Source organism: Saccopteryx leptura, chromosome 1, assembly GCF_036850995.1.
Source record: "Saccopteryx leptura isolate mSacLep1 chromosome 1, mSacLep1_pri_phased_curated, whole genome shotgun sequence".
Lineage (NCBI taxonomy): Eukaryota > Metazoa > Chordata > Mammalia > Chiroptera > Emballonuridae > Saccopteryx > Saccopteryx leptura.
In genome coordinates, this window is record NC_089503.1 from 107,944,718 (window position 1) to 107,956,234 (window position 11,517).

General features: G+C 45.0%; 1 protein-coding gene across 2 annotated transcripts in view; it reads right to left on the reverse strand.

Annotated features, from left to right (window-relative positions):
- The window catches only part of NPR3 (natriuretic peptide receptor 3), a 65,878-nt gene extending 54,664 nt beyond the window's left edge, over positions 1-11,214 (reverse strand). For both annotated transcript variants that reach the window (XM_066373751.1, XM_066373742.1), the window contains exons 1-2: positions 9,905-11,214; positions 851-973 (exon numbers count right to left, since the gene is read on the reverse strand). In XM_066373751.1, the coding sequence (XP_066229848.1) occupies positions 851-973; positions 9,905-10,661 (880 nt within the window). In that variant the 5' untranslated portion in view covers positions 10,662-11,214. The remainder of the gene's footprint in view (positions 1-850; positions 974-9,904) is intronic.
- Positions 11,215-11,517: the final 303 nt, after the last annotated feature.

Sequence of the window (11,517 nt, forward strand, 5' to 3'; positions counted from 1 at the left end):
AGAGCTGCTCAGCATAAACATGCCATTTGTGTCAGGCACACAAGTTCCCTCCGCTGCCAACGTGCAGTGTCTGAACATGACAGTTACTTCACAGAAAGCCCACCCACATTTGGGGAAAATGTTTTGTGACCTTGATAACCTTCTTAAAAATCCTCCATCGCAACACCCTGGAAACTTCCCCAGACCCATTTTAAAAAATTAAATGCTTTCAATCATTTATGTTGATGGTGCCTGAACTTATATACAGAAGATTAAGGGGCTCTAATCTGAAGTGAAGGGGGGCGGGGAGCAGTGACTTTCAAAATGTTGAACTTCAGTTTACAGTAATGGTTATTTTATTTATTCCTCATTGTGGCCCACTACAAACATATGGGTAACATGCATAAATATATATACAGAAACACACAATCATATTCCTAAAATAAAAGTTTTATGAAACAATGTTACATGTGATGCACTTTGACATGTTCTATTCTACTACATGATATGTTCTGATCTGTTCCATTTTATTAAAGATACTGCCCAAATTTCACTAAAATTATTCCAACAATCCATTGTGGAGGCAACCTGCATTCAGAAACTCACTTGGGAGGGGTCCTTAGGACCTGGATTTATGATTACTTGGAGACAAGGCCCTTGGCATCACGGGTACATGGTATCGTTTTGCTCTAATTAAGTTCTCAAAGAAGAAAAGCTTGAGAACCTAGAAGTCTCAACTGTGTTCAGAATCACAAATTTCTAAAATCCTAGTTACGGAACTCAAATCTGTTGATGTGACTCACAGGCTTGGCTCTTTCTCGCCACTCTCTGACACCCTAGCAGCGCGAGGGGAGAGGGGACGCAGAGTTACCGTAGGAAGAACTGTTGAAGAGCTCGATGTTGAAGAAGGCGTAGTCCCCGCTGGTCATCCCGTGTCTGTGTGCCGCCAGCATGATGCCGCGGATGGTGTCGCTGCTCGCACACATGATCACCACTGGGGAGGAAGGAACAAACAACACGCGTGAGACGCCCCTGCGTGGAGCACAGAGAGGACGCTGAAACCGTGGGGGACAGCCGACAAATAGCAGGTACTTGCACGGTCCTAGAGTATCCTCGCAAATTACAGATTAATTATAAAGGGGAAGAATAGTAACTTTACAGTGGAGAGATCTAGCGGATGTCACCATAACCAAGGAATGGAAGCCAATGTCACCCACCATGGGGACAGATTCCTGAGCCTCCGTATGTATCACACCTAGAACCAAACTTGTCAAAATGGGTAACCTGAATCTAATCAGAAGGAAGCAGCCACAAATCCAGCTTGAGGGACGGTCTGCGGAAAAGTGGCCTGTGCTCTTTAAAATGGTCAATTTCATGAAAAACAAAGACAGAAAAGGAAAAAAAGACAGGCTGAGGAAATGTTTTAGAGTAAAAGACACTTAGAGGAACAGAAACTCAATGCAGTGTGTGATCTTGGACCTTAAAAAAATAATAATAAAAGTTTTGCTAGGCCCTGGCCGGGTAGCTCAGTTAAGAGCGTCATCCCAAAACAACAAGGTTGCAGGTTCAATCCCCAGTCAGGGAAAATACAAGAATCAATCTATAAATGCATAAGTAGAACAACAAATTGATGTTTCTCTCTCTCTCTTTCTCTCTCAAATCAATAAATAAAAACTTATAACCTAATTTAGAAAAATCAACAAAGGGCATTATGAAGAGAACTGGAAAAATTTGAATAAGGTTTGTAAATTAGATAATAGCATTGCATGTGTGTTAAAGTTCTTTCTTTTCATAATTCTACTATGGATATATAAGTGAATGTCCTTTTTCTTAGGGAAATACACTTAAGTATGAAGGAGTCAAAGAGCATGGTGGCTGTACTTACTCTCAAATAGTTCATTAAAAGATAACAATATTTGTAAGTGATATATGTGTGTATATATTTGGAGGGGGAAGGGAAGGAGAAGAAAGGGAAGGAAAAGCGAGGGAAGAGGAGGGGAGGGGGAATGATAAAGTATAAGTTTCAGATTGTTAACAATTGGTAAAAATCTAGGTGAAGTCTATAACAAAGGTTTTTTTGTGATTTCTTACATCTTTTCCAAAAGTATACAAAAGTTTTAAGAATACTTAAAATGAAAAAAAAAAAAAAAAAAGAATACTTCAAATGAATCACCAGATTTGCCCAATATAAAAGACAGTGAAGAGTTTCAACTGCTTTTTATACTTAATCACATGGTAAATACATTTTCCTGAGATAGCAGACTGGATGGCTTTCGGGAGGCCCTTTATCAGAGGATGCCATGAGTGGTTCAAGCTTTCTGCTGTCTTAACTTTGAACCATTTTTCTCAAGCTTTCTGAACATATACAGGAAATAGTCAGCAAGATTCCAGGTCCCTCCCCATGTTCCCTCAGTTTTATCCACAATCGGATTAGAGAGGTGTTAAGCAACTCCAGGATATTGTTGCCTGCCTCACAAGAGCTTCGACAGGCTGCAGTGAAGTGGGGACCCGGCCATTACCTAGTTAATTTGACCATTGTTGCTGACCCTTGTCTCCAAATGGGAGCCACTGTGCTTTGCTGCATACAGAGGAGAGGAGAGCCCTGGAGAGGCCTGGGTGCCCTAACCGCGTTATCACCCTGCGTGCCAGCTCTCAGAGATGTGTATGTTCTTTGTAAAAGCATGGGTGCTGAAAGACGTAAAACAAACTTCAGGCTGTGCCAAAGCTGCCTTGGCAACTGGTGCGGAGGGTTAAGGCTTGTTGATATTTCGTTTACTGCAACCTTCATTCAGAGTGTTAGATCATGACTCTGACATTCCTTACTGCAAAGGGGCTCCGTGTACAGGCTGAAAGCTCTGGAGGACTTGTTTTTAAACAATACAAAACTCATAAAGAGCTATAACTGTGGAAGTAGGTGTTGTTTGGGCCCAGAAATATAGTTATGTATCTGGGATACATAATCAAATTCCAAGATGCCTCAGTAAAGAAGCTTTCGAAGAAATACCTCATTACTCATTATGATTTAGACCTTTGTTTTTAGCAATGATTGGATTCTAGTCCCTTAAAAAAAAAATAAAGAGCCAAGGTGTCCCACAGAATATCCAATAAGGGGCTAAGCAGTGGACAAGTTTGAAGAGTGTAGATTCCAAGAGGGAGCATTTCCAGGAAGGTCCAGTAGACTCAGGTAAACTGTCTGAGTCAAATGATGAGGGCAGCCCTCATCATTTTTTGATCAATTAATCATAGTCCAGAGTCTGTCTCTAAACCCCCAGATGCAGAACTTTGTGCTGTTGGCACACAAATAGTAGTCATTGCTTGAGGACAGAGTCCCAATAACCTAACTTAGATATTTTTAGATAATGTGGAATGCAGATTACTTAAATTCAATGAGGACCAAAATGTCCATGAACATGTCTGCACGTAGGCATGCTAACTGGGTAGCGAAATTATAAGCAGTAGGATGTTAGTGAGAATGAAATCAGGATCAGGTAAATTAGTTGGATGATTCAGGCATCTAAAGGCATCAGGGCTGCATAACTCTAAGCATCCATCTAAGAGATATATCCTGAGCCCAGGACCAAACAGGCTGGGTCCTCAGGCCAGAGCACAAGCTTCTCTAAGTCCTAGCTGGGCTCTGCCCAACACAGGCCTCTCTATCACTTCTTCTTCTATTTTTACAGTCCTGGCCCATCTCCTCTCTCTATCCTCATCACCATCAAGGCCAGTTCCTTCTGATAGACACATTCTTTCCTTAAATGTCAGTACCTACTTGGACTGAGCAAGAGTGACCCAAGTGGCATTGTGTCTGGTCTGAGCTGACTTTGATTATTTTAGATCTCATCTATTGTGTGTTGACCATGTGGTTTAACTCTCAAAAGGAACCCTTAACTTCCAAGTTCCTTGAGCAAGGTGTTTTTTTTTTTCTTTTCTTGCATAATGCACATTATGATTTAGTTTAAGTTGGCGCAAGTACTTAAAGATCCTGGCAAAACGATCAGAGTGCAGAATCCTTCTAGATTGGTAGGATAATCCCTACTCTCTTACGGTTGTTTCATTCAACCCTAATTCAACAGCAAGTATTTTTAGCAACTTGCCTTTATACAGTCCATCAGAAGATTAAAATAGTTTTCATTAAAATAGCACTCTCTTCCTACTCATGTTTCATCAGTTTACATAACTCATTAAACTACATACTTAAAATAATAAGCACAACTGGCATAAACAGATTTGGGGACAGCTCTTGGAAAGTATATGAACAAGGGTGAAAGGTCTGTAGGCTCACGACAGACAGATTAGAGAGCATCAGCTAATCCTGTAAACTGCTTACATAGACGTCAATTAAGACAGTTTCTGTTGTATTTAAGTAAATAAATACTCATCTAGTGTTCAAACTGCTAAAAATTCTTAAAAGAGGTGGTGGTGTGATTCTAAGTTTCTGGATAAACTTTTTGTCATTTTGTTCTATTTTCTCCACCTTGCCAAAAAACTTGCAATGTTCCATGTCACCTCCACTACCTATTTTCCCCAGTGTCATCTGCAAGAGGCTTCTATAAGAAATGGATAAACCTGCCTGATTCTGAGGGGAAGTAACAAGCAGCCCTTATGGCAGCAGATCTAAATCCATGTTCTCCAATAGGCTTTATCAATAATAAAAACGGTATTTTCATATTGTCTATGGGACTCCTGCATCCATCTTCCATTTAACTCTAAACCTGGAAGGAAAAAGGGAACTACTACATGGAAACAAAACAAGATGTGCTGTGTGCTGCAAATTGAAAATATGGAAAGAGAAATAAAAAACCCAGCTCAACAGTCACTTTGGGAATAGTCAAAAAAATACCTAAGTAAACGGAATTTTTTTAAAGACAGGTGGTTAATAGGAGAAAAGGGATAGGAAAAAATAGGGTATCAATCTAGGAGTTCTAGCATCCAAATAAAACAAATTCGAGAAACAGAAAACAGAGAAAATGAAAGAGGTAAAATTATCAAAGACATAATTTAGGAAATTTTCCCAGAACTATAAGACATGACTTTCAGGATTAAAGAAGGCTCCAAGGGTGTGAGGCAGAATACTAGCATAAAAGACATCATGGTAGAATATTAAAGCATGGGAAGCAACAAAAATAGTCTAGCAATTTTTTTTTAAATTTATTTTTATTTTATTTATTCATTTTAGAAAGGAGAGAGAGAGACAGAGAGAGAGGAGAGAGAGACAGGGAGGAGGAGCTGGAAGCATCAACTCCCATATGTGCCTTGACCAGGCAAGCCCAGGGTTTTGAACCGGCGACCTCAGCATTTCCAGGTCAACGCTTTATCCACTGTGCCACCACAGGTCAGGCCTAGTCTAACAATTTTAAGGACACAAAATACAACAAACAATAGACAAAGAAATGGAATTAATTCTAGCTTCCTAATAGCAGTACTGAAATTTAAAAGACAAACTTTCAAATTTTTAGGGAAAATAATTTCAGACCTAGAATTCTATAATTAGATATAACATTTAGCAGAAAGAAAAAATTTTCAATCATGAAAAGTCTCAAAATGTAGCTCTAACTCATCCTTTCTGAGAAAGCTCTTGGAGGATGTGTTCTACCAAAACAAAAGCATGAACCAAGAAAGAACACAGAGGGATCTAACCTGAGACAGAGGAGATGGAGTTGCAGGTGGATGTTGAAGAAAGAACCCAGAATTACAACTGTGAAACATTTAGAAAATAACTAAACTGGAGTAGTTCAGAAGACTTAAAATATAAAATTGGAAGATGATTTAGTTATAAGTCTATAGGAAAGTAAACAAACAAACAAAAATAGGCCTTTTTTTAACCCAGGGAAAACAAGTCAGGCAAGAAAGGAAATGTCATCATAGTAGCCTTTATGGCTCAGCTACAAAGAGCATTTAGAAGGTAATGATAACATAGACACTGAATACTACTGGGCTAACCAAAATTATAATACAGTCATATTGAAAGGATGACTGGAAGGAAAGCTTGAATGTGCTGTTAAAAGGGAGTAGAAAAGAAATAAATCAGCATCTTCCACTGGGATGGCAAGAGATAAAACTGAAAAAAGTCAAGAGTAACTTTTGATTTAGAGGTATGAAATCAAATACCTACAGAAACAGCTATAAGAATTTTAAAAAAAGTAAGAAAGGGGTAACAGGAGTCAGGAAACTCGTGCTCCTATTATGACACATAATTTTCTGACTTTTTTAAACTATATAGCTCTATATGTGTAACCAAATTTCATAAAAATAAAATCTGGTTTTTAGAAAAAGGATTTCTCCTTGTCTATTTCTACACTACATAGCAACACTTTTATTTGCAAAATGGAGACTGTACCTTTATTCTTGTCATTCACCAAGCTCGATCTACTCCAAAGGCTTTCAGAATTTCCACAGGGCAGCCTACAATGCCTTATTTTTTCTCTACTTTGTGTTAGTTATTTTACTTATCATGGATTCTCTGCTTCAAAATTCTGCTGATCAACCACTTAGTCATTTCCCTCAGCTTAATTCTAAAAATACATGACTCTGTACTGATTAAATACTGTTATCTCTACAGTTGCTATGCAGGCCCAGATTAATGGCATATTATTAACAACTAATGGGATAAATATACAGTTCTTCATACAAAATGTTTGTGTGTACAATACTAATAGTTCTGTATCTTATAATATATATATATAAGACAACTGTTAGCATTTTGGGCTTGAAAATATATTTTTAAACTTTTTTAAAAATAAATTTATCATTGAGTGGTATTGAGGGCAGCAGTTAGTTGGCTGTATAATTGAATCCATTTTAAATAAAGATCTTTGTCTTTAAATGATATATGCTCCAGATGTGTGCAATTCAGTGGTATTGTTTGTTGGCTAAAGACATGAGAGAAAAACTTTTTTTAATTATTGACCTCAATGATAAACCCCTAAAATGAAAGAATATAGCTTAGTTTTTCTTTCCACAGTACAGCACACAGCCAAATGGAACTTTAGTCATATCATTATTTGAGCCATTGTCAGTTTTTACCCTTTCAAAAGATTCAAATATTTTGGATCTGATTTTACAGATGAACTTAAGTCCCAAAAAATGACTAAAAATACTATCTCAAAAAGGGGAAGGACTCCCTAGTTCTATGATGATTAATATGGAATTTTCAAAGACAAAAACACAGTCAAGTCACACATTTTTACACTTGAGTGAGCACAGATAAGAACCACCAAACATCCGTTTGAAGGGGTCTGATTTTCATGTGACCTCATCACTTCACAGGAGAGGAAATTCAGCCTCAGAGAAGGTAAATGACTTGCCCAGGCCAAGCAGTTGCTGAGTGGAGACGCCAAGTCCTGAACATCTGCTTCTCACCCCAGGCTCTTTCCCCAAGACATGGCCTCACCTTCTAGTAATGGTAAGTACTGTCATATATATATATATATATATATATATATATATATATATATATATATATATATATATATATATATATATATATATATATACACTAATAACCGTATAATAAATCCTCGTGTACTGAACACTGATGTGCCTGGCACTGTTTCAGTGCGTTCCTTGTGTTGGCTCACTTAATCCTCACAGCTCCACTAAGATGGGGATTCCCCCACTCCCCCCACTTTACCTGAGGAACCTCAGGAAGACCGGTTTAGCAGCAACCCAAGCTCCCTCTCTGGTGAATGCCTGAACCAGGACAAATGCTCTAGAAATCAAATTCCATTGAATCCCTATGTAACCCATTAACTGCCTATGGTAAAGTAATGGTGATTAGCAAGAAGTAAAAGACCCCCAGAGAGACCTTTGTCATCAAGCAACATTTTCTCCTGAGGGTAAGGAATTTTAGGGAGTGGGAGCCTTAGGGGAAGAAACTATTTTGTATTTCTGAACATCTGCCAAGTCACTGTTTGGAAATATATTTTAGAGTAGGAATGGTAACCTTTGTCACCCATAAAATATACAGGTCAGCCAAGCAAATTTTCACCACTAAATGCAAACTTGGAAGGAAGAAGAAAAAAAAAAGGCAAAGTGATTGGGAACATCAATGAGACTTTGGAATTAGTAACTAATCAGCAGCAGCAGACTGTAGTCCAAGACCTCTGAAGTCCCCAGGCCCACCAGGACAATGATGCCCTCCCTGCTCCCTGGGCTCACCACCCCCTGAGAGTCCCCGTGGCCGTGACCTGCCCTCTGGAATGACAGATCCCTTCGACCTTGAATCCCAGGTCACGTGCTCAGGGCTCCCGGCCGGTGAGACCTTCAGGGCAGTGGCAGCACAGACGCGGTGGCAGACCCCTGATCCCGCGGGTGGGGGGACACACCCCCAACCCCAGCTAGCCCTGGGCAGTCTCCAACTCGTAGCTCCCGGCCCTAACAAAGTGGAGAGTCGAAGGCTCAGGTTCCAGGAGCCAGAGCAGCCGAAGGTCTGCAAGGGTCTGCAGTAACCTGGGGATTGGGAGTAAGAAGTAGGTGTGGGCTTCTCGGCCGGACGTGGCAGCGGTTGGATACAAGTACCCTTTTTCATCAGAAAAGCCGGCGCGCCCCGCCTGCTTGGCTGGCAGGGATTCGGCGCGGACAGCCTCGAGTTCGAAAGCTCAAACTCTGCCCTCGCATCCTCACCGTCTACAACCGCCCGCGCACTCGCTCTGAGGAGTGCGTTCACTTCGGGTACGAGGTGGCCAAATGGGGAAGGGAGATGGCCCCGCGCCATTCTGCATTGTTCCTCGCCCACTCGCACCTGATCTTTCTTGATACCCCCAGCCTCCGGCTGCGCTGTCTCCCGCAGCCAGCGCCCAGGTGGCCGGCTGCACACAGTCACGGGCTAGTCTCGCCCCTGGCTCAGCCCCTGTCCCCTTCGGTCTCCCGGCGTGGGACCGCGGGGAGTGGTGCTGGGATTGAACCACTTACAATCCGAGCGCAGCACAAACAGAGGCGGGATTCCCCCAAAACTGTGTGCACCCAAAGCTGACACCTGGAGGGAAGGAACTGCGTTTTGTGGGATCTCAGCCCGCCATTCCCGCAGTCTACTCTGCAGTAAAATGGGCCACATTGGGGGCTTTCGCTACTACGTATCCGCGACCACCCGTTTCTCCTCTTGCTCCCTGTAACCACGGCCAACATCCTCAGCCTCAGCTCTCGGTCCAGTTCTGTGTTTAGTCAAACTCCCACCGACCCGCGGAGAAAACTTGGGGAGCACGTGGGGAAAAGGTTCCGCTCCCGCAAAGCCTCCCTCCCTACGCTTTAGAGACCATGGTGCCCAAAACGCTGGGCTGAGTGAGTGTCGCCGCGTCCAGACACAGCGAGGCATTTTTCGTGGAAACCACAGAAGCTCGTTTATAAGAGGCTGGAGGTGCCTTGGAAGGAATGAGAAGGGCGATAAATGAGCCTTTAAAAGAAAGCTGGGGTCTGTGGCTGGCTGGAGCGGCGGGGGAACCCGGAGACCTGAGCTAGCCATGTGGCGGCGCGCGGGCTGCAGCGTCCTCACACACTTCCGCACTGGGAGGGGGCGCGCACCAGGGAAGGACTGGGCAACAAGTTCCTTCGGCCACTTCATGCTTTCAAATCTTAATCGGAGCAGGGAACCTACCGGGAGTGCGCCCCTATTCGCTAGGCACACGCGGACAAAGGGTAGCGAGGAAGAAAAACCCAAGGCGGTTTGACAGCACCTGTCGGAGCTGCGGGCTCGGACGCCCCTCCCCCAGGGTCCACCTCGTCCCCGGGACTTGCCACATACACCTCGAGACAGTGATGGGTAACGATTCACGTTCGTGGCGGCCTGACAGCGCACCAGGCGAGCCCCCGTACACGCGCCCTCCCCTGGCCCTTGGTGACGCTGGGGGGTATGGGGACCCCAGAGGAGCGGACGGTTCTGTAGGGAGAGTGGCTGGGTTACAGCGGGGACCCGGGGCCCCCTCCTGCTCACCTCGCTCACTGGCCTGGATGTAGCGCACGATGTCGTCCAGATCCAATTCTTTGGTCTCGTCAAAACTGTAAGCAGACGTGTGCAAACCCTCCTCCTGGAAGACTTCGTGGACCCCCTCGAGGGTGAAGTAGCAGTTCCGCTCCAACTTGTCGTCGCTGTAGATCAGGGCGGCGCGGCTCCACTGGTGGTGGCGGAACAGGGCGAGCATCATCTCGCCCATCTTGGCGTACGCGGGCGACACGCGCGTGAGGTGCGAGTATTCCGTGTCCTTGTGCTGGAAGCCGGCGGCCAGCGCCCCGGCGGACAGCATGGGCAGGTCCCAGTGCGACGCAAGCCGGGCCACCGGCGCCGCCGCGTATTCGCACACGGGCCCCAGGATGAGGTCCGGCTTGGCTCCCCGCGCCGCTGCCACGCGGTCCACTAGGCTGAAGAGTGCGCGGTTTCCACAGTCCGAGTCTTCATAGGCCACCTGGAAGCGAGTGCCGGGGGGCAGAAGACGCTGCCCCGTCCCGTTGCCCTCCACGCTGCGCAGAGCGTATTCGATGGCCGGCCGCACCCGGGCCAAGGAGAACAGGTACGAGTCGTCCTGGGGCAACAGCACCAGCACCTCGATCTTCTGCGGTGGCAGCGCTTCTCTCTCCCGGCGCCCGCTGCCCGGGCCCTCGCCCCCGCCGCCGCCGCCACCCGCGCTGCCGGCCAGCAACGCCCAGCCAAGCAAGACGCACGCGGAGAAAGTCAGCACCAGCAGGGACGGCATCGTGCCGCAGGAAAGCGCCTGCCCTCGCTGCCGACTCGCCCTCTGCCCCCCACCCACCCTTCCTCTTTCCTCCCCACTCTTCTCTCCGAGATCCCTGCGCCCCCTTGGGCGCTCTAAGAAAATAAAATACCCCCTTTGCTAACTCGCCAAAAGACAGAGAGGAAGAAGAGTCCTCCTTTGCAATTGTACTCGTTTAAAAAAAAAAAAAAGAAGAAGAAGAAAGAAAGAGGAGAAAAAGTTCACCGGGTGTAAACCTGTACGCCTGTAATATATTTATACATATATACTTATTATAAATATATGTATTCGTCCTCCCTGTATATATACTATTTTGCTTAGAGGTGGCTTCTATTTGGGCGTTGCTAAGGTTGCTTTTGAAAGCATATTTGTAAAAAAAAAAAAAAAAAAAGTTAGACTTGTCCAAGTGCTTGTAATTGACGGTGCATCTCCCTCGCGTTTGATCTCATTGATTCGCGCCGGTTCCTGGATCCATAACTGGCGTTTAAATAGCGTGGCAGAAGCAGAGCGTGTTACCACACAAGGCGCGCCGAGGCCGGGCTTGTATTTCCAGCGGGTGGGGGGATGGGGATGGGGAGTGGTGGGGGCTGGGCTGGGGGAGCCTCTCATTAACATTCTTACATCAGGGCTCCTCCCCGCACCCCTTCCCTTCCCACCCCTCCTCTGCCCCTAACCCCCACTCTCCACCAGTCCTCGGTCTTTCCCTTAATGCCGCAGTCGCCCACGTCTGCACCCACGGGTACCCCCACCGCACCGCACTGCCTCCGAGGTCCCCGCCTCTCCCTGGCCCGGCGCGGGAGCGCTCTCTCCAGCATTGAGCTTTAGAAAAGGAAATGCT